A 23,097-nucleotide genomic window follows, 5' to 3' on the forward strand; every position below is an offset into this window, starting at 1 on the left:
CTAGGCCTGCTAAGCATTTACACAGGGAAATGCATATAAAAACACATTAGATGTAATAAAGACACATTAACCCCCTTTTGTGCAGTGCCCACCTTCACCTAGTGGGACACTACAACCATCCCACTTCTGTGTGTACTCAAACGCTCGCTGCTCACAATGAAGGCAGACGCTTTGCATGTGGAAGAGGTGGAAATGGGAGAAGACAGTACACAGGGTGATAGCCAGACCACCCTCCGTTCGTCTTCTCAGCGCGAATTGGATGATGATGAGGAGGAGGAGGAGGAGCAGGAGACAGTTGCCTCCGCTACAGAGGGTAGTACCCACAGCAGGTTTATTCCATTTGTTCAGCGTGGATGGGCCCAAGAGGAGGAATAGGATGAGGAAATTGAGAATCATCCTCCTGATGAGGACAGCGAAGTCTTGTCTGTTGGGACTCTGGCACACATTGCTGACTTCATGTTATGCTGCCTTTCCCGTGACCCTCGCGTTATACACATTTTGGCCAACACCGATTACTGGTTGTTCACCCTTCTCGACCCCCGCTACAAAGAGAACTTCTCATCTCTCATTCCTGTGGTGGAGAGGACTAGCAAAATGGCGCAATAACAGAAGGTCCTTGTGGAAAAATTGCTCCAAAAATTTCCAGCTGACAACGCTGGCGGCAGAGTACGTAGTTCCTTGGCCAAACGAGGAGGGGAGACGAGGGGAACCCTTAGCAGTTCCAACAGAGGCAAGGCAACACTCTCCAAGGCCTGGGACAGTTTTATGACACCCCATCAGCACCCTCACCCTGATGTGCGGCCTGGTGTCACAAGGAGAGAAAGGTTTTGGAAGATGGTGAATGAGTACATAGCAGACCGTGTCAGCGTCCTCAGTGATCCCTCTGTGCCTTGCAACTATTGGGTATCCAAGCTGAACAATGGCACGAACTGGCACATTGGAGGTGCTGGCCTGTCCTGCCGCCAGTGTTTTGTCAGAGCGGGTATTTAGTGCTGCTGGGGGCATAATAACTGATAAGTGCATCCGACTGTCAACTGAAAATGCTGTCAGGTTGACTCTTATCAAAATGAACAAGGCCTGGATTGCCCCTGACTTCTCTACTCCACCAGAGGAAAGCGGCTGAACATAAAGGCATTCTAAATGTGGCTTTTATGGTGTATTGAATACACTGTATTCCCATGCAACCCTTCCACCACAAAAAAGGGTATATGGTTCAATCTTCCTTTTCTCGTCCTCCTCCTCGCTCCTAATGTTTTAGAGGGTCAGCTCAGCAGCAGGCCCTCAACCATAATTTTTTCGATTGTCAGCTCAGCAGCAGGCCCTCAACCATAATTTTTTCGATGGTCAGCTCAGCAGCAGGCCCTCAACCATAATTGTTTCCATGGTCAGATCAGCAGCAGGCCTTCGCCCCTAATGTTTTAAAGAGTCAGCTCACCAGCAGACCCTCAACCATAATTTTTTCGATGGTCAGCTCAGCAGCAGACCCTCACCCCTAATGTTTTAGATGGTCAGATCAGCAGCAGGCCCTCACCCATAATGTTTTGAGGGTCACCAACAGGCCATCAATCATCATTTTTCAAGGGTGTGTATGATGACCTCTTTTATGTGTAATAAAGGGTGTATTGGAGTGCCGGTTCCTTGCAATTTTTGGCAGCCCTTTCACTTAGCGCATAGGCTTTATTAGTGTAGTCCCACTACCTGAACAATTGTTCCACAATGTGAATGAGGTCCTCCTTTATGTGATATACAGGTTGTATTGGAGTGCCTCTTCCTTGTAATTTTTGGAAGCACGTGCACTTTATAGACAAGTAAATATACAGGAAAGAATGTTTCCTAACAATTTTTCCTCTAAAATCGATTTTATCTTTGGTTTTGTGCGTCTGTAAAAGTGGCGTACTACTCGGACAACATCGTTCCCAGCAGCGACCTGGGAGTCCAAGATGCATCCAGACATCCTCCCCAGGCTGTTCCCGAACCATTTCAGTGGTGTCCATCAATTTCTGACCTTTTCCTAGGAACCAGACACCCTCCCCTCTTCAGAGCAGGGGGTGCCTGTTTAATGCTTTGGTTCTCCCATTGACTTCCATTGTGCTCGGGTGCTCGGTAGAGCACCCAAGCATCCCGAGGTGTTCTACTCGAGCACCCGAGCACTTTGGTGCTCGATCAACACTAGTTTAAATATAAATATTGACACAGAAAATTAAAAATAAATTGTCTTTAACATAAAAACGTGATTTAAACATTTTCTGATGACACATACAATTGTTTGTTCTCAAGTCATTCTGCATATTTTCAGCAGCACATCCTTAGTTTACACAAGGCAACGTGCTGCCGACAAGGATTTTTGGTGCCCCATGAAAGATAGGATCTCCTGATCGGCGACACTTTTACAAGGTCCAGTTTTTGGGAATGAGCGCTCATACAATACATAAAATCGTACCTGATAATCGGCCTGTGTTTGTGCATTTCTTTTGTCTCTTACAATCCTAAAGTAACCCACAGTATTACAACCCTGGCCCAGATTTACTAATCCTAAAGATGGTGTAATCTTAGACTGCCACCAGATTTACTAATCCAAAAAATGGCGTAATCTTAGACTGGCACCAGATTTACTAATCCTAAAGATGGTGTAATCTTAGACTGGCACCAGATTTACTAATCCAAAAAATGGCGTAATCTTAGACTGGCACCAGATTTACTAATCCTAAAGATGGCGTAATCTTAGACTGGCACCAGATTTACTAATCCTAAAGATGGTGTAATCTTAGACTGGCACCAGATTTACTAATTCTAAAGATGGTGTAATCTTAGACTGGCACCAGATTTACTAATCCCAAAAATGGCGTAATCTTAGACTGGCACCAGATTTACTAATCAAAAAAATGGTGTAATCTTAGACTGGCACCAGATTTACTAATCCTAAAGATGGTGTAATCTTAGACTGGCACCAGATTTACTAATCCAAAAATCGGCGTAATCTTAGACTGGCACCAGATTTACTAATCAAAAAAATGGCGTAATCTTAGACTGGCACCAGATTTACTAATCCTAAAGATGGCGTAATCTTAGACTGGCACCAGATTTACTAATCCTAAAGATGGTGTAATCTTAGACTGGCACCAGATTTACTAATCCTAAAGATGGTGTAATCTTAGACTGGCACCAGATTTACTAATCCCAAAAATGGCGTAATCTTAGACTGGCACCAGATTTACTAATCCCAAAAATGGCGTAATCTTAGACTGGCACCAGATTTACTAATCAAAAAAATGGCGTAATCTTAGACTGGCACCAGATTTACTAATCCTAAAGATGGCATAATCTTAGACTGGCACCAGATTTACTAATCCTAAAGATGGTGTAATCTTAGACTGGCACCAGATTTACTAATCCTAAAAATGGCGTAATCTTAGACTGGCACCAGATTTATCACAGGGGCTCAGACTGGATGATAAATCTGATGCATGGAGAGACACTTTTCTCTGGCTCTATACCAACTATTGGTTGGCTTACTTTAAGACAGATTTTTACCCCAAAATTGTGGCGCATTTTTGGCACAAATTGACATAATAGGCTCTACCCATTTTCAGAGAAGCCCAACCCATTCAGATAAGCCACACCCCCTTGCCAAGCACAGCTGAAAAAAGTGTAGAAATCCTAGGTGCACAAATTGCACCATTTATTAGACAGATTTTTGGCGCACCTTGGACGGCAAATTCTGGATCGATCCATCGCATATCTCAGTGAAGAGGCCTTAATGGTATAGCACAAGCTACCGAGAAACTTTTACATGACCATCAGTTAGAAAAAAGTTATTTGCTTGAAAATGTCCCATTTTTATAAAATTCCTTTTCCCTTCATAAACGGGAAAGAAAAATCTTTTCATTCCACTGAAGTATCTACTTTAAAGAATTTATTTCTTCAGATCATCGAGTACACAGGCCGGGAAGTGCTTGAAAACATTTTATTTCTCTATAAATCACCAAGTACAGGTTGAAAAATGCTTAGGGACCAACACTGGCACCTCCGAAGCAAAAAGCAAAAAAAAAAAAACTGCCATAAAATGTGCCGTAAAACCACAGCACACTGTATAGCGGTGATAACGAGATGCACAAAAAAAAGACACAATTAGTAAAAAATAAAAATAAAATAATAAAAATTCTGCTTTGCAATCTAGGACTTGAGGAATAAAATAGAGACTGTTGTGTTACGTCTGTACAATGATAAATTACTTACTGATCTAATTTCCTCCAGAAGCTGGCACTATAAATATAGGTCTGGAGAGGTGAAGGATTTAATCCAGGAATGATTGCTCTGTGAAGATTGGGTCCTCCCAGACCATGTTATGAGGACAGTGAATGTGCCAACAGCTGAGAGTTTATTACTTTGGTGCTAAGGGCCAGCAACTGCAATGAGCTCCAGAACACAACACTCCCCGGGACTGTCGCTGCCCCCCTCTAACCACCATATACAGTTTTTATTTCCTATTATATGTCCTAAAAGAGCTCCTTATGCTTGCTGGCGGAGGTTTCCCACATGTGGGAAGCAAAACACATTGACTGGTATTTAACCCTTTGAGGACCGGGCAATTTCCCCTTTTTTCTTTGCGTTTTAATTTTTCACTCCCTGCCTTACCAAAACCATAACTTTTTTATTTTTCCATTCGCATAGCCATATGGGGGGCTTGTTTTTTTTTTGTGGTACAAGTTGCATTTTCTAATGTTGTCACCATTTAATATTGCATATGATGTACTGGTAAAAAATGATTCCAAATGGGGTGATATTGGGAAAAAATGCAATTCCACCACAGTTTTATAGGTTTTGTTTTTACAGCGTTCCCTATGCAGTAATAAACTGTTCCCTTCATTATCTGGGTCAGTACAATTACAGTGATACCACATTTGTATAGTTTTTCTTACACAAAAAAAGATAAAAAAAACTTTTTACATGTACAGAGCTGAGTGAGGGCTCATTTTTGAAGGGTGATCAGTACTTTTCAGTGATACCAATTTGTGTTGTGGCAGACTTTTTAATCACTTTTTATTACATTTTTTGGGGGAGGTCAAGTGACGAAAAAATGGCAAATCAGCAATTATTTTTTTTCCATTACACCGTTCAGCATTTGGGATAAATATTTTTAGATTTTAGTAGTATGGGCGTTTTGGGACACGGCGATGCCTATGATGTTCATGTTTTTATTATGAAGAAAGGGTATGATTTGAATTGTAATAAAAAAAAAATTAAAATATTTTTCAAAACTTTTTTATTTTACACTTTTGAAAGTTCCCTTAGAGAACTTGAACATGCAATCAGCAGATCGCTTGTGTCTTAGACTCCAGTTCATTAGCATTGAAGTCTATGAGAAGTTCACTGTGTTCGTATGGAGCCCTGCCACAAGGAACATGCCTCTGGCAGCCATGTATTCTTCAGAGGGACTGAGGCTGCCGTAAGGAATGAACTCCTCTGATCGCCGCTATGGGGGAGCTGATTCAGCCCTGGGAGTGCAACACTCACAGGTTTTCACCGCTCAGATGCAGTGGCCACATTTGAACACGGCCTCTCAGGGGTTAAATGTCTGCGATCAGCATTACCGTCAATCGCAGACATTAGCCCCAAGTGTCTGCTGTGTGAAAGAACAGGCACCCGGTGACTATGGCACTTTCTCCACTCTGGAGCGGGCGTGATTTTTAAAGAGACGACATCTGCCGTACATGTACAGCGGATGTCAAGGGGTTAATATGCTGGTCTTAGTATAAATTCTGCTGGTGAAAGATGGTCCAAAATTGCTAACCCCTTAAGGACTGGACAATTTTTGTTTTTTTGTATTTTCTTTCCCACCTTGGGAGGGCCATACTAGGGATAAGCAAATTGATTCAAATAAATCGATTTGTCTCATTAGCAAGACTTCTTCACCTGGGATGTCCCCAGAGGTAAAGCAGCACCATTTGATTGACAAGACTGGACATAGCCCGGCCTTGTCAATCTCCTGCCTGTGCTGCTGCTGTGAATAGCTGCGCAGGTACCGAAGCCAACATTTGGGTCAGAAGAAGCGACTGCGCATCCGCCGCTACTTTTATGATATGTTTTACTCCAGATAATTTTTTTAATTCATGGAATAACCCCTTTCCTAAAAGCCTGAATATTACTATGCCCATGCATAGTCCCTACATGGGTACCTGAGCAGCCCCAATGTGCAGAATCTAATCTCTACCTGAAACCGGCCAGAAACACAAGCATTACCGCAGGATTGTAATGACCGGCGTCACGCAAAGGGAGGGAAATGGGAAGGCCCTGTCCAAGGGAGAGGGAAAGGTGGTGACCCCTGACTCACCTTGCGGCTGGCACCTGACTGCCCTGACGTCCCTAGACGGGTTCCTCATCACGTGCCTAAACCCTGGCTTTCCCTAAGATGAGCCCTATGTAGTGAACGGGGCGGTGGGATCACTAGTCCGCACCACTGACACTAAGAGGAAAACACCAAGGAGAGGACAGACAATACAGACAAACATATAATCCCAGGTGGGCAACAACAGCAGACCACGAAGGCCCAACAGGGATCCGGAGGGTAACGCTCTGGAACAACATCCAGGGATCACAGTTACACAGCTCCAGTGGGTCAGTATAGAAGTCCAGGCAGGAAGCTCTATATCTGGCAACCAGAGAAGTGGGAGAGGGGAATATAAGGAGGTTGGGAGTGCTGGACAAGAAACAGCTGAGGAGAAGGAGCTACGGATCCCTGAGTGAGCCAAAAAGGGTTGCAAGGCAAACCCAGAAAGCTACCATAAAGAAACAGCACAATCTTTCTACATAGAGCGCGCAGCCACCCGCTGCGACTTCCTGACCCCGGGTATAACGGAGTCAGGCGTGGCTCTTGACACCCTCGTGACAAGGACGATAGATTTTTTTGGGTAAGCCCAACCTCCATCAGGGTCAAAGAAAATGACATCAGGGTTGTTGGCAGGTTTATTACTGTACATTGTTCTCCACCCAAGCTTACGCAATCTACAGGATTAACAAATCTGGGTCATGGTTGTCTGCAACACACCTGACCTGATCATAACTGTGGCTTCAGGCTGTTATAGTCACACACATACACTCACCTAAAGAATTATTAGGAACACCTGTTCTATTTCTCATTAATGCAATTATCTAGTCAACCAATCACATGACAGTTGCTTCAATGCATTTAGGGGTGTGGTCCTGGTCAAGACAATCTCCTGAACTCCAAACTGAATGTCAGAATGGGAAAGAAAGGTGATTTAAGCAATTTTGAGCGTGGCATGGTTGTTGGTGCCAGACGGACCGGTCTGAGTATTTCACAATCTGCTCAGTTACTGGGATTTTCACGCACAGCCATTTTTAGGGTTTACAAAGAATGGTGTGAAAAGGGAAAAACATCCAGTATGCGGCAGTCCTGTGGGCAAAAATGCCTTGTTGATGCTAGAGGTCAGAGGAGAATGGGTCGACTGATTCAAGCTGATAGAAGAGCAACGTTGACTGAAATAACCACTCGTTACAACCGAGGTATGCAGCAAAGCATTTGTGAAGCCACAACACGCACAACCTTGAGGCGGATGGGCTACAACAGCAGAAGACCCCACCGGGTACCACTCATCTCCACTACAAATAGGAAAAAGAGGCTACAATTTGCACGAGCTCACCAAAATTGGACTGTTGAAGACTGGAAAAATGTTGCCTGGTCTGATGAGTCTCGATTTCTGTTGAGACATTCAAATGGTAGAGTCCGAATTTGGCGTAAACAGAATGAGAACATGTATCCATCCCCTGATGGCTACTTCCAGCAGGATAATGCACCATGTCACAAAGCTCGAATCATTTCAAATTGGTTTCTTGAACATGACAATGAGTTCACTGTACTAAAATGGCCCCCACAGTCACCAGATCTCAACCCAATAGAGCATCTTTGGGATGTGGTGGAACGGGAGCTTCGTGCCCTGGATGTGCATCCCTCAAATCTCCATCAACTGCAAGATGCTATCCTATCAATATGGGCCAACATTTCTAAAGAATGCTATCAGCACCTTGTTGAATCAATGCCACATAGAATTAAGGCAGTTCTGAAGGCAAAAGGGGGTCCAACACTGCATGCATCAAGCAGAGAAAACATCTAAGGAGATTGCAGAAACTACTAAAATTGTGTTAATAACTGTCCAACACATTATTAAAAACTGGAAGGATAGTGGGGACCCATCGTATTCGAGGAAGAAATGAAAAAATCCTGAATGATCGTGATCGGCGATCACTTAAACGTTTGGTGAAATCAAATCGAAGAAAAACAACAGTAGAACTCAGGGCTATGTTTAATAGTGAAAGTAAGAGCATTTCCACACGCACAATGTGAAGGGAACTGAAAGGATTGGGACTGAACAGCTGTGTAGCCATAAGAAAACCACTAATCAGTGAGACAAACCAGAAAAAAAGGCTTCAATTTGCTAGGGAGCATAAAGATTGGACTCTGGAGCAATGGAAGAAGGTCATGTGGTCTGATGAGTCCAGATTTATCCTGTTCCAGAGTGATGGGCGCATCAGGGTAAGAAGAGAGGCAGATGAAGTGATGCCCCCATCATGCCTAGTGCCTACTGTACAAGCCTGTGGGGGCAGTGCTATGATCTGGGGTTGCTGCAGTTGGTCAGGTCTAGGTTCAGCAACAGTATGTGCCCCAAGAACGAGGTCAGCTGACTACCTGAACATACTGAATGACCAGGTTATTCCATCAATGGATTTTTTCTTCCCTGATGGCACGGGCATATTCCAAGATGACAATGCCAGGATTCATCGGGCTCAAATTGTGAAAGAGTGGTTCAGGGAGCATGAGACATCATTTTCACACATGGATTGGCCACCACAGAGTCCAGACCTTAACCCCATTGAGAATCTTTGAGATGTGCTGGAGAAGGCTTTGCGCAGCAGTCAGACTCTACCATGATCAATGCAAGATCTTGGTGAAAAATTAATGCAACACTGGATGGAAATAAACCTTGTGACATTGCAGAAGCTTATCGAAACAGTGCCACAGTGAATGCGTGCCCGTAAAGGCGGTCCAACAAAATATTAGAGTGTGTGAACTTTATTTTTTGGTGGCGACTTTTTTTTTGGACAGGCAGTGTAGTAAATCTGCTAATGTACTTAGTAGCCATCGGCCCACAGCTATTCCTCTCCTCCTCTTGGCTGAGCATGCATGTATTGTCAATGGGGAGAGGGGATTAGGCCGCTGTCACACACCTCTGACAGACGCTTATCTCCTGCAGGGCAGGTTGAAATCCAAAATGCCCAAATCTTCTTTCCTTTGACATCTACCAACGGTGGAGAGCCACCCCCTTACATACTGGATAGACAGTGTGGTGTGGAAGACATTTATATAATGTATATGGACTTCCTAACGTCAGATGTTACATCTTGTGACATGGCCTGACATGTGCAGTGATCCATGGAACCAGATATTACTGTGTGGGCTGGACTTCAAATACACCATAGCAGGGCTCGGTATAGTAGGAAATGCCTTTCTATAAGGGGGTCTCTTAGTAATAACATGATTACAACTGTAAACTGAAAGCTGTAAGCAAACGTGTTTAATTTACAGCGCCACCAGAGGACAAATCAAGAAGTACAACCCACTGGGAGGAGGATGGGAGTGGGAGTTGTTCATGGTGGCTATCCTCACTCTGGTGCTCCCTAGCACCAGGCAACATTGAATGGAGGGGCACAACCCTTCTTGCTATTGGGGCATGCCCTGGCATTGGGGCTCGTGCCTGGTGTTAGGTGGGATGCCCTGGATGGTGGGTGTTTGGCAGGGTGCAAGGCAGAACAGCTGATGCAGGGCCAGCGCATAATGGAGGCAGTAATCAGGCCCATTGATTGCAATAAATAAAGTCTCTCTGTAGGCTAGCTTCACACTAGAGCTAAAATCACCCGGCAGGCTGTTCTGGCAGAGGCCAGAAACTGCCGGAGCACCGCCAGGCCCCATTGACTGTAATGGGACCTGGCTGGGATCCGGCCTGTTTCCGGCATTAGTGCCGAGATTCAGCTGGACAAATATCACTGCAAGTAGCCGTTTCTGTCCGGCTAAATCCCGGCACTAATGCCGAAAACAGGATGGATTCCTGCTGGGTCTCATTATAGTCAATGGGCTCTGGCAGGGAAAAGGTAGTGTCCTGATATACCAGATATGATGAGCGATTTTATCGCTAGTGTGAAATTAGCCTTATTGATTTGATGATGAGAGTAGTAGTACAGAAAGCAGAAAATGCACAGTTCTGAGAGTAGGATCTCCCCAATAGCTGTATATGGGCAGCAACAATGATGGTAACAGTAGTACTCCCTGTCTCTCCCTATAATTACACTTTGCATTCTCTCCAAATAACTACAGACGTGCATTTCCATACTCTTTCTGCAATTTCAGGGCTCAGGGGTGGAGATCTTAGATCAGATGGCCAGTTGTTCTCAAAAAGTGGTGGGTGCCGAAACAATATACCCTTTCCATCAGCAGTAAAGTCTTTTGCCATAAATGAGCAGTACCTTACTGACTTTTCTAGGCACAGCCTCCAACATGGTTCTAAACCTTTCCCTTAGGGGTAGTTATTTACTTCAGTTGTTCCCTGGCAGCTTTTTAAGTCTCAGGAATGGTGTTTCCTGGATGAGGGTTTTCCTTTGGGCCTAGTTAGCAGGAGCTCACACATAGACATCTTCCTTCTAGCTCTGCTTAGCTAACACCTCCTATCACCAGGGAATGGGGACAGCCCATCACCCTAGCAACCTAGCTAATACTGCCAAAGTTAAATACTAGTTACCCATACCACAGGTAGTTTTTTTTTGCATTAAATCACAGCACTTACCTTTTTGCATACAATTAACTCTTAGTAGTCATCCACTGGGTCACTGCACACAGTTCCCATTCAAATCAATAGGTTATCTGCGTAATATAGGACAGGAAAGTTCCTCCAGAGCGAGAAACGCTCTTTATAATAACTCTCTGCTCTAGCCAAGAGATTAGTATCCCATGCAGTGGACCCCCCTTTATTAAAAGGGTTGTCTTGTCTACAGATATTGATGACCTGTGTTCAGGATAGGTCATCAATACCAGATAAGCAGGGGTCAGACACCCAGCACCCCTGCACCATCATTACAATGGAGACGGCATGTTGGTAAACAATAAAGAGGCCCTTCCAACAGGGTAGGGGTGTCAGAAGTCAGACCCCCACGATCTGTTATTGGTGACCTATCCTGGGGACAGGTCATCAATGTCTGTAGCCCGGACAAGCTCTGTAACTCAGTATTCTCCATTTCCTAAACTGAAAAACCCCTTTAAATGGAGTTGTATTTAGCCATTGGGTTGACTGATCCCGAAACCTGAAGACTATACAAAAACAGTGAATTTAATACTGTGTTTCATGATATCAGACACCGATTGCACTAAAAGGTCTGTTTACCTGGACCCTTAAAAAAGGCAAATGTAACCACAAATGGTAGAGCGGAGTGCATAAAACGCGTTAGTGGCCAGTCATTTGTCATACACAATTATTAAGGGAAGAACAACCACTGAAAATGCCTTCACCGGCTGATATATTACCCAGCATAAACAAAGCTGCTGGACAAACAAGATAAACAGGATCTAATTACATCCAAGTACACAGGCCTAATTAACTGCTTCAACGAGCCATAATTAAAAGAAACGTTCTGATAACCTCTACAAGCCAGAACATTGCAAATGAAAAGAAAATGTGCTCAAGGCAACACGCAGAGGGATTCTCCATCCATGGGTAAAATACATCTTGCCAGTTCTATACAATATATTTCGGCAAGTCCTCTTAAAGGGGTTTAAACGTGGCTACTTTATTCCAAAAACAGCTTCACACCAGTCCATGGGTGGTGTCTGGTATTGCAACTTAGCTCCACCGAAGTGAATGGGGCTGAGCTGTAATGCCACACACAACCTGTGGACAGGGGCGGTGCTGTTTTTAGAAGAAAGCAGCCCTCTTTTTTCTAGTCTTGGACAACCCCATTTAATATACAGAGAGGGCATCAATCACAAAATGCTAAATATTCATCAAGAAAATTGTGGAGATTTCAAGCCTCCAGAGACTGTTATTTTTGTCACTGGGACTCAGGACGTCTCTGTTGGCTTGAAATAAAGGATGGAGAGTTGGATTTTAAAGGTATATCTAACTTAAAAGTTTAAGGGGTTGTCCAACTATGGCTGAAACGATTAATCGATTGAATCGAGTAACTCGAGACAAAAAAATCCTCAATGCAAATTTTTTGCATCGAGGATTCGCTTGTGTCATGTAACCATGGAGCGGGAGTGAAGTGCTTGCTATTACCCACTGCTCCGTGGTCTCCCGCCTGCCCGCACCGCGCTGCACTGGATCCTGACACATCGTCAGGTCATAGTGCACGTAAGCGCGCCATATGACCTGACGCTGTGTGCCGTCAGGTCCCAGTGCAGCGCGCAGAGAAGAAGATGGATGAGCTGTGGAATGGTTCCCCTACAGGAGAGGTAAGTGTTTTGTTTCACTGGTGCTGGGGACATGGCTAGGAGGGGAAGATGGTGGCACTGGGGGGGAGCTGATGGCACTAGGGGGGCTGATGAGTTTTTATAAAGAAACCTTCTTTGAATTAGTTTTTGGTTATTAGAGTACTCGATTAATAGTTGGATTAATCAATAGAATACTCGATTACAAAATTAGTGAATAGCTACAGCCCTATGTCCAACGTTTTGATCTTTTTTAACTATCCATAGCAGCCTGTTGTACCTGCTGTAAAAATCATACTCACCTGCTCCCCACTTCTAAGTTCCTGCTCACTTGTTCTCTTCAGAGGTCTTCCACTTCCCGTCCTATAAGCTTTTGGATGGATGGGGTCACTTGCACTGCTGCAGCCAATGACTGGCCTCAGCGGCATGCCACTGCTGAGTTATGTGCTACAGGAGGGGACACATCATGGCTGAAGCCAGTGATTGGCTGCAGAGGTGCCTGTGAACCCATTCGTCTAGACATTTACATGACATTGACCATAAAATTGCTGAAAGAAAGCTTGGGACCGAGGGAATCTGAATGGAACGGCGGGTAGTATGTGAGTATATGATTTTTTTCAACAAGTACAGGCTGGGGTTCAAAGTTAAATAAAATCAAAAAGTTGGACAACCCCTTTAAGGAAGCAAAACCTGCTGTCAGCATTGGTGGACTGACACAAGCCAAGACAGTGCTCCATCTCAATTGCAGCAAGTTGTCCGGTCCAGAGCTGTACTGTCCATCACCACAGCTCCCGATGCTGAATATTTATTGTAGATTTGCTATGTTTGACCCGTTTTTCACACAGTGGTTATCAGTCTATAGAGTTTTCTGCATTTTCCGGTAACAGTCTTGTAGAAATCATACAAGGATTTGTTTCCTCCTTATGCCTCCCATGATGTCATGTCATGTCTGGCAGATGGAGGAGACTCGGACCATATCAAGAGTTTGGATAGAGAACAGACGGACATGTCTTATGGAGACAGACTCCTTATAGCCAGATACATATCTTTGAAAAGGAGAAGGGGGAATGGCTGACCACCTGGGGTGCATTAACTAAAGGAGATTTCTTTATATATTCTCACAGTTATGATTAAAATATGAAAGAGGATATATATATATATATATATATATATATATATAAAAGGAAGTATTACTTTACTGAGAGAGTAGTGGATGCATGGAATAGCCTTCCTGCAGAAGTGGTAGCTGCAAATACAGTGAAGGGGTTTAAGCATGCATGGGATAGGCATAAGGCCATCCTTCATATAAGATAGGGCCAGGGACTATTAATAGGATTCAGATATATTGGGCAGACTAGATGGGCCAAATGGTTCTTATCTGCCGACACATTCTATGTTTCTATGTTTCTAGGATAGGAAGTAAGCGAGAAGTAGATTAAAGGTGGAATTTTTTACCATTTGTGTGTTTTATTTTGCTATTTCATTTCAAATTTTGAGGATTGTCTCTCAAATGCTTAAGGGTCCTTTTAGATGGTCCAACGGAGGGTTCTAAAAAGCACTGGGTAACAATAAATAAAGCTGATCGTCAGACGTTTAAAACAGGACTAATCGAAACTGCATGAAGGATGAATAATCGTTACTACGATCATTCATCCCCTATACGCTTTACATTATAACAGCAGCACCTTCCCTGTTTTTATGAGATGTGCTGCTGATTAGCGAACTTTTTGTGATCGTAGAGAAGATCAGCTGACAAATGAGTGGCTCATCGTGTTTAGTAAGGCTGAAGATCGGCTGAACGAACGTTCCTATGAAGATTCATTCACGATCATCAGTCCATTTAAAAAGGCCCTATAGACTGGTGTTTATTTGTATTGTCCACAGTCCAAAAAAGAATGAGATCGGCACCACTTTAAGCAGAGTTTGGGCCATTCGTAACAGTAAACACCTGTAGGATATCCCGGAGGCCCTCCCAAAGCCTAAGCAAAGTCCAAGGACATTCCCATAAAATAGATAGCTGTGTCCCTCACTGATAATACTTCATCCTTTATTGCCTTTCACCCATTAAATCAAAGCCATGGGCTGGGGAGCATGAGTAGATCCAGCCGACGTTTCACATTCCTTCACTCTTCTCCCTAGTCCATGGCTTTGTGATAATGGGTGAAAGTCAATAAAGAATGAAGTATTACCTGTGAGGGCCACAGATACATTTTTGATGGGAATTCACTTGCATTGTCTATGGAACATAGTGGACGCCCTCTTTAGCCAAAAGTTACACAGATATAGAAGAGCTAAAGTTTGTTGTTTGGTAAAACTTATCGTCATGCTGCCACCTTTTCCACAAACTATTAGACAAAGTCTTAGGAATTGAAAAGATTTAGACATTTTATGAGAACCAGAATACTAGGCAGGAACCTGGAGTTGATCGGTGCTTAGTAATTTGAAGTTGGTCTTTTTAATAATTTTTTGTACTTGCTGCTGAGATAATCTTTTTAGGCTCATGACTGTGAGTTACAGCTTTTATTTCAGTCCAGAGCTGCATTCATAATTCTGCTTGGAAATGGACAGACACCCAAACAATTTAGCTGAGCTCCTACGGTTAAGTAGACAAGTGTGTCCCACCCCTGAAGACTACAGTAAAGTTGACACTTCCTAGAATTTATATTTTGTGTCCGTGCCCTGAGGAGACACTGCACAATCTGAGAGATTTCACCTTTGAAGGCTGCAGAATAATTAATGCAGCCCTAAAAGATACGTAATACAATGTATTAACAAAGTTGCTCAACTATTTGAGTGTGAGCTGTAAATTGGAGTTTATATGATTTAATACTAGCACTGGTTGTGTGTTCACATATTATGTTTATACTAGATCATATCTCCCATACATTGTCACCCCCTGGAGGTCCACTACCCATATAGACCAATGGAAATACTCAGAGTATGTACAGTCTTACCCTTTCCATCTCTGTGGTTGTTTCTTCATTCGCATCCAATGGAGGGAACTGGATTCCTTTCTTAATCATTTCCAAATACAGTTCTTTGACCTCTGTTAAGTCGACATTCACGTGTGATTGTGTAGACCATGTCTGGTGAGAAAAAGAAGAAAAATGGCAATGATTATCTTCTAGAATGTGTCTTATGGATGGTCCTATAAATTATACCCAATTCTACTTCAAACCTAGCAGCATTATCCATCATTCCTATGTCATATTCAGTACATTGCCGGCTTTCTGTGCCACCTATGGAAGCAGCGACAGGTACAATGCATGTGCCCTTTGTTGTTTTTGTGGATATATAGACCTGTGGGTTCCTGCAATTGCATTGTAAATAGTTATATATTTCATGTTATCTGGCCGTACTTTCCAGTAAAGGATGCGGTTGGTAGGAATAGGGCTAACCTCCCTGTTCCTCTACTCTTGGCTGGTCTTGCTTACTGCCAGGAAGGGGAATTCCTGTGTAGAGGGGAGAGGAAGCACATGGCAGAGCTCCTGCTCCTTTTAGATTTTCTCCAGAGACCAATTTGAGTCAGTCTCAAGAACATACAGGTGAAACTCGAATATCGTGCAAAAGTCCATTTATTTCAGTAATGTAAATTAAAATGAATTGCATTAATGCAGCTTAAAGTTAGAATTTTGTGAAAAGGTTCAATTTTCTAGGCTCAAAGTGTCCCACTCTAGTCAGCTAATTAACCCATACCCCCTGAGCAAAGGGGACCTTAAAATGGTGACCTTGGGGTTTCATAAGCTGTAAGCCATAATCATCCAAATTATAACAAACAAGGGCCTAAAATATCTCGCTTTGCATGTAACAAGTCTCATGTGTTAGTTTCACCTTTTAAGTTGCATTACTGAAATAAATGAACTTTGCACGATATTCTAATTTTTCGGAGTTTCCCCTGTACTTGAGAGACAAGACAACAGAGTAAACAGCTGAAAACTGCATTCCAGACACCGCTGCAAAGTGACAGCATCTCCAGTGAATCCTTTATTGGGCGGACTTTACAGAAAGTGTGCCATAAAATCAAGCAGCAACGTTGCTGCTTGATTTTATGGCACACTTTCTGTAAAGTCCGTCTAATAAAGGATTCTGGAGATGCTGCCGCTACCTCTCTTCATTTACTATACGGTCGACTGCTGAGGATCTGCGGTCGTAGCTCGGCTGTTGCATTACCGGTGTGGCCATTTATGTCCGTGGGTGCTGCTCTACAATCACTTTTGTCTACTGCTGCAAAAGTCGGCTCAGACACCCATCACCCAAACTACCACAAGGCCAGATAAAACTAAAGTCTAGACCTGATAGTGGCCACCTATACCCACAAGGGCTAGGTTACAGCCATCTGCCTCCATACTTCTTTACTGGTGCCAGAAATTGCACTTTGAATCTGCTGCTGTTGAAGGTACCAAAAGTTATATTTTGCACTTAGTAAAAAGAGACTTTATACATTAACTTCTGGTCTCATTCTTCAAACTACATTTGCACTGCACCAATCCCAAGGGAGCAACGGCCTGAGGGAGTATACCGTGACACAACAATTCATCAGGGCCACTAACACTCCCATCCTCCTCACTAGCTCCTTAGGGGTCTATTACATGGGCATAGACCTGTGATGACTAACCTCCGGCACTCAAGCTGTGGTAAACTACTACTCCCAAGATGTACACTTGCTTAGCTGTTCTCAGAACTCCATAGAGATGAATGGAGCATGCTGGGAGTCGTAGTTTCACCACAGCTGGTGTGCTGGAGGTTAGCCATCACTGGCTTAGGCCCTTCTGGGGAGGATGTTATTAGGTGTATCTAAATGTGTACAGTAGCAGCTTTCGTCTGTTTTGCCGGACCGCTTACTTCAGAAAACAAAAGAACTGAACCACATTCCAGGCTTCATGCAAACAAGGACTATTTTCATCTGCCAATCACTGTCCGCAGCACTGAGCTGTCCCCTATGCGGTATGTCACTGAGACATGTATGGCGTGAGTGACAGGCCAATGTCACGACCAGTGATTGGCTGCAGCGGTTATGTGGCCTCTGTCAAGAGGGTGTTGATTCCGGGAGACCGCAATCTGCGGAGGAGGCCGTGGAGTGATGGAGCCGGAACCCAGATGCGGGGACCAGGTAAGTATGATCACCACCATGGGTCCGGACACTCTGTGAGGTCTGTTAGCCTCTTTAGCCTTTTCAAATGAATCCACAGATTTGTTACATCAGCTGGTAAAACGATATATATTCCAGATAAATACAGACATTTCACTCACAATAACGTCTACTCCACAATTGCACAGGGATTACTGTACCATGATGAAGCGGAGGATCCTGTTTTGCATGCTGATCGGTAGATTGTACTTGGGGTTTAGCAGTTTGACCAGCACATCCTTGCAGAATTCCTTCTTCAGAACCAGGGACTGAAATGTTGTAATGCAGTTCTGCATGCACATCTCCAACAGCTGAATTTCAGACGGAGAAAGCACAGAGATACAGTTACCAAACACTAAAGGATCGCTTTGTCTCTGATCCGCACCTAGTGGCTTTAAATGCTGAAGGCAACATACAGGTGGATCTCAATAAATTAGAAAATCATCGAAAAGTTCATTTATTTCATTAATTCAATAAAAAAAAGGAAATTTATATATTTCATAGATTCATTATACACAGAAGGATCTATTTCAAGTGTTTATTTCCTTTAATGTTGAGAATTTTGGCTTACAGCTAATGAAAACCCAAAAGTCAATATCTCCGAAAATTTGAATATTATAAAAGACCAATTAAAAAATTGAAGAAAAAAAGCGATTAGCCTGGGGCACTGCTGAGGTGTTATGGAAGCCCAGGTTGCTTTAATAGCAGCCTTCAGCTTGTCTGCATTTTTGTTGGGTCTGGTGTCTATCATCTTCCTCATAGGTTCTCTATGGGGTTTAGGTCAGGGGAGTTTGCTGGTCAATGAAGCACAGCAATACTGTGGTTATTACACCAGTTATTGGTACTCTTGACACCATGGGCAGGTGCCAAGTCCTGCTGGAAAGCATGAAGTGCTCCAAAGTTTCCTGGTAGATTGCTGTGCAGACTTTGGACTTGATATAACACAGTGGACCAACACCAGAAGATAACATGGCTCCCCAAACCATCACTGACTGTGGAAACTTCACATTGGACCTCAAGCAACTTGGATTGTGTACCCAGTCTCTACTCTTCCTCTAGACTCTGGGACCTTGAATTCCAAATGAAAAGCAAAATTTACTTTTATCTGAAAACAGAACGTTGGACCACTGAGCAACAGCCCAGTCATTTTTCTTCTTAGCCCAGATAACACGTTTGTGACGCTGTCTCTGGGTCATAAGTGGCTTGAAACAAGGAACGCATCAGTTATAGCCTATGTCCTGAAACTTATTTTGGGTGGCTCTTGAAGCATTGACTCCAGCCGAAGTCCACTCCTTGTGAATCTCCCCCAAATTCTTGACAATCCTTTCAGGGTTGCCTTTATCCCTGTTGCTTGTGTACTTTTTTTCTACCAGACTTTTTTCTTCGACTCAACTTCCCATTAATATGCTTGGCTACAGCACTCTGTGAACAGCCAGCTTCTTCAGCAATTACTTTTTATGGCTTACTTACTGATTTGTGGATGGTCTCAATGACTGTCTTCTGGACAACTGTCAAGTCAGCAGTCTTACCCATGATTATGCAGCCTACTGAACCAGACTGAGGGACCATTTAAAGGCTTATGAAACCTATGCAGGTGTTTTGTGTTGATTAGCTGATTCGAGTGTGACACCATGAGTCTACAATATTGAACTTTTTCACAATATTCTAATTTTCTGAGATACTGACTTTTGGGTTGTCATTAACTGTAAGCCATAATCATCAACATTAAAGAAATAAATGCTTGAAATAGATCACTCTGTGTGTAATGAATCTATAGAATATATGAGTTTAACTTTCTGAATTTAATTAGTAAAATAAATTAACTTTTTGATGATATTCTAATTTATTGAGATGTACCTGTATGTGGCTGACTGTTACCTTCACTGCACACTGCAGCTTTGTTAAACTATTATAGAAATCTGCTGGAGAAAAGTGTAAACTAGTATGATATAATGGCATGGCTGTCAGATTTCAGATTTAGATGGGTTAAGGCTAGATGACAATCAGAGCCACATGGACAGTCCCTTTAAATATTTAGAAATGGCTGTAAAGTATCATGTACATCAATTTACACCTTTAGGCTCATGATACTTACAGAAAGTGAATACCTGACTTCTTTCTTATTGTAGTTTTTGCTCATTCTTTTCTTTAGAGCTTTAACTGCATCTCGTGACCTAAAACAAAAAATAGTGAAAGTCTTCAAAAGAAGGTCACAAACACCATGTAGAGTCTTAATCAAGGGGTGCGGCCTCATCAGGTTGTACAGTTTAGGCAGTGAATGAGTTGCAGATGGGTCCTTTCCTCTTGGTTGGACGAGATGAGCAGCTTTTTGAAAGAACATGATTTTGTGCCACGAGATGTCTATCCTATATGTGTAATCACCCAATGGTTGTGTTGTGTGTGGCAGTGTGGTACCAAACCAGTTGCATACATAGTGAAGTAAGAGCCCCATAGCAAGGATCAAACCAGACCCCCCACACAGGACAGAAGGGTTTCTGCCTAAACCCTTTTCAATGACCCTTGAGCCATTTTTCCACTGCCTCATTTGCTAAAAGTTCTTCCTTTAGAGGGTAGAGTCCTGACCAAATATTCATCTCCAGATCTCCAGTAGAAAAGATAATCCCAACTAAGACCGGGCCTCCTCTTGCCCTGGGCCCCATAGCAGTCGCTTGGTCTGCCGCTATGATAGTTACACCCCTGTACCAAGCATTCATTTTGGATTTGGTTTATACATTGTGTTTATGCTTGATATTTATGTGCTCTATTTTGGTCTTTTGTGTTCATTGTTATAGGAAGGGAGAGGAAGACTCTCCGAGACTCCCTTAGCTTATGTCCCTGAGAGCAAAATCATTGAACAGTTGAAATTAAGCTTGCAGATGTCGGGGGAGAGTCAGGAGGCCTCATACGTATTACATGGTCGGCTGGTTCCACCAAAATTGCCAGATTTGGGGAACATACATCCAATGTGTAAGGCCAACTTAAAGGGATTTTCCAAGACTTTTATACTGATGACCTATCCTCTGAATAGGTTATCAGTATTTGATTGGTGGAGGTCCAACACCTGGGACCCCCGCCAAGCAGCTGTTTGAGAAGGCACCGGTGCTCGCAGTAGTGACTCAGCCTTCTTGCAGCTTATCCTAGACCAGTGATGGTGAACCTTTTAGCGACCGAGTGCCCAAATTGAAACCCAAAACCCACTTATTTATCACAAAAGTGCAAACACGGCAGTTTAACCTGATTACTACAGTCCAATGTAGTATCTTTCATGTACTTTATCATTTAGCTATAATACGTGCCTACATTCAATGTGCTGCCTGTGCTGTTGATAGTGCGCCCTGCGCTGATGAATGCAAGAAAAGTCTAAGCTATATTGGTACACCCAGGGGCGGACTGGGAACCTAAAGTGTCCCTGGAAAAAATACTAAAAGTGGCCCCGATTTGTAGTCCTGTCCAAATTGATGGAAGGCAGGGCCAGCAATACCATATTGTGGCACATTATACCACCGCAACAGAGCCAAATACCACAGTCCTTTACAAAATACTGCCAGCAACACAAAATACATCACCAAAAACTTCCACTGGCCAGTTGTGAGGAGGGCTCAGACACCCCCCTGGGTATCGGCCCACCGGGAAATTTCCCTGTAAGTTCTATGGCCAATGCGCCCCTGGGTACACCACAGACTTTTTCCAGGGTGTGGGTGCTCTGAGTGCCACCTCTGAAACCCGTGCCATAGGTTTGCCACCACTGGCCTAGACCATGTGATGGCAAGTTCATTGGTCACATGGTGTTGGGGCAGCTCAGCCCCATTGAAGTTAAGGGCTGAAAAGGATGTTATGCAAACCGGAAAACCCCTTTAAGTCTTCCGTGTACTCACCCATCAGGAGTGGAGTTAATAACATCGCAGATGTTCATAAACTGGCCCCAGTCTTCTGATTTGTTTGTGGAACTTGTGTGAATTTCTGTAAGAAATAAATGAAATGTTAATGCAAAGGTGGACATACCCTTTAAGAAACATTACATTTCTTTTATGATGTTTGGATGTTTTCTCTTATTTATGTTTGGATTAAATTTTCTCTAAAAACACAAATCCAGACCCCCCCCCCCCCTATAAAGCTCTTTATAAGGCTACAGACACATTTGACATGTAAAAAAAATATTTTTACTAGTTGCTTATTTTTTGCTAGTTGTTACTAACCACCTTAAAGGAGTTGCCCCATGAAAAATATTCTACAGTTTTCAAACCAGCACCTGGATCTAAATACTTTTGTAATTGCATGTAATACATTTTTTTTTATAGCCACTGAGTTATTCAGTAAAACGTATCTTTATAGAGCCACTTAATTTCTTATTTCTTTGACCTGTTCACAGAGAAGGCCGCACATGCTCAGTTTCATCTTTCAACTGCCTCCTGAGCTGTGATAGGGAGAGCTGAGACACGCCCCCTAAACTGTGATAGGTAGAGCTGAGACACGCCTCCTGAGCTGCAGCAGAAAAGACACTCCCCTTGAGCTGTCAGCTTGATATAATTCTAGCATTGCAATGAATGGGGAGATCTCGGATCCATATGAGGAACAGGGCTAGTTTTAGATTTGTTAGAAAGAGATTGTCCTGGACTATATGATATCTGATTTTCATTTTTTACATTATTCATGGGATAACCCCTTCAAGTTACTTTAAGTTTCAGGTTGCAATCCTGATTCCTTTATTCATAGTCAGACCCCTGTGTGCTGTCCGCATCCGTATATCTGTTCTGTAGCCCCGCAAAAAATATAGAGCATGTCCTATTCTTGTCCGTTTTCCGGACAAGAATAGGCGGGGTTACAATGGATCCCCAAAAAAAACAGATGCAATAGGGATGCCAAAAGGACGTCATCGGTATTTTTTCTGATCAGTGTTTTGTGGACCGCAAAACACATACGGTCGTGTGAATATAGCCTAAACATGCACTTTGAGGGCCATGCACAGAAGAAGCTGAATTTACAGCAATCCTATAGTAAACAACAAATGAGGGCTCATACACACGACCGTTGGCTGTTTTGCGGTCCGCAAATTGCGGATCTGCAAAACATTGATACCGGCTGCGTACATTCCGCATTTTGCAGCCCATTGAAGTGAATGGTTCCACCTACGGGCTGAAAAGAAAAAAACGGTACGGACACGGAAAAAAAATATATTCGTGTGCATGAGCCCTTATACATATAATAAGACTCCGGTTAGCTACACTGACAAACACAGCTCTTCTACATGTGATTATCAGTGATGCAGGAACTTGGTGACTACGCTTTCATCATTTCATCATTCCTGTCAAATAGCTGTAACGCGCAGTCATGAATGCCAAGAGTGTAATCGCTTCTAATGTGTTCATAGTTCAAAGATCATATCTGAAAAACAAACACTGATAGTAATGGAGCTAATGACACAGCCCCAGGGAAAAAGACATGCCTCCGTATCGCAGCGCCAATCTAGTCATAGGCTTTT

The 23,097-nt window shown here is 43.2% G+C and overlaps 1 protein-coding gene across 1 annotated transcript in view; it reads right to left on the reverse strand.

Annotated features, from left to right (window-relative positions):
• Positions 1-23,097, reverse strand: part of TOM1L1 (target of myb1 like 1 membrane trafficking protein) — a 99,128-nt gene that overhangs the window by 38,544 nt on the left and 37,487 nt on the right. The window contains exons 2-5 of the mRNA XM_040437018.1: positions 21,494-21,578; positions 19,714-19,792; positions 17,780-17,929; positions 15,445-15,576 (exon numbers count right to left, since the gene is read on the reverse strand). Of these exons, the coding sequence (XP_040292952.1) occupies positions 15,445-15,576; positions 17,780-17,929; positions 19,714-19,792; positions 21,494-21,578 (446 nt within the window). The remainder of the gene's footprint in view (positions 1-15,444; positions 15,577-17,779; positions 17,930-19,713; positions 19,793-21,493; positions 21,579-23,097) is intronic.

This window comes from Bufo bufo, chromosome 6, assembly GCF_905171765.1.
Source record: "Bufo bufo chromosome 6, aBufBuf1.1, whole genome shotgun sequence".
Taxonomy (NCBI): Eukaryota; Metazoa; Chordata; class Amphibia; order Anura; family Bufonidae; genus Bufo; species Bufo bufo.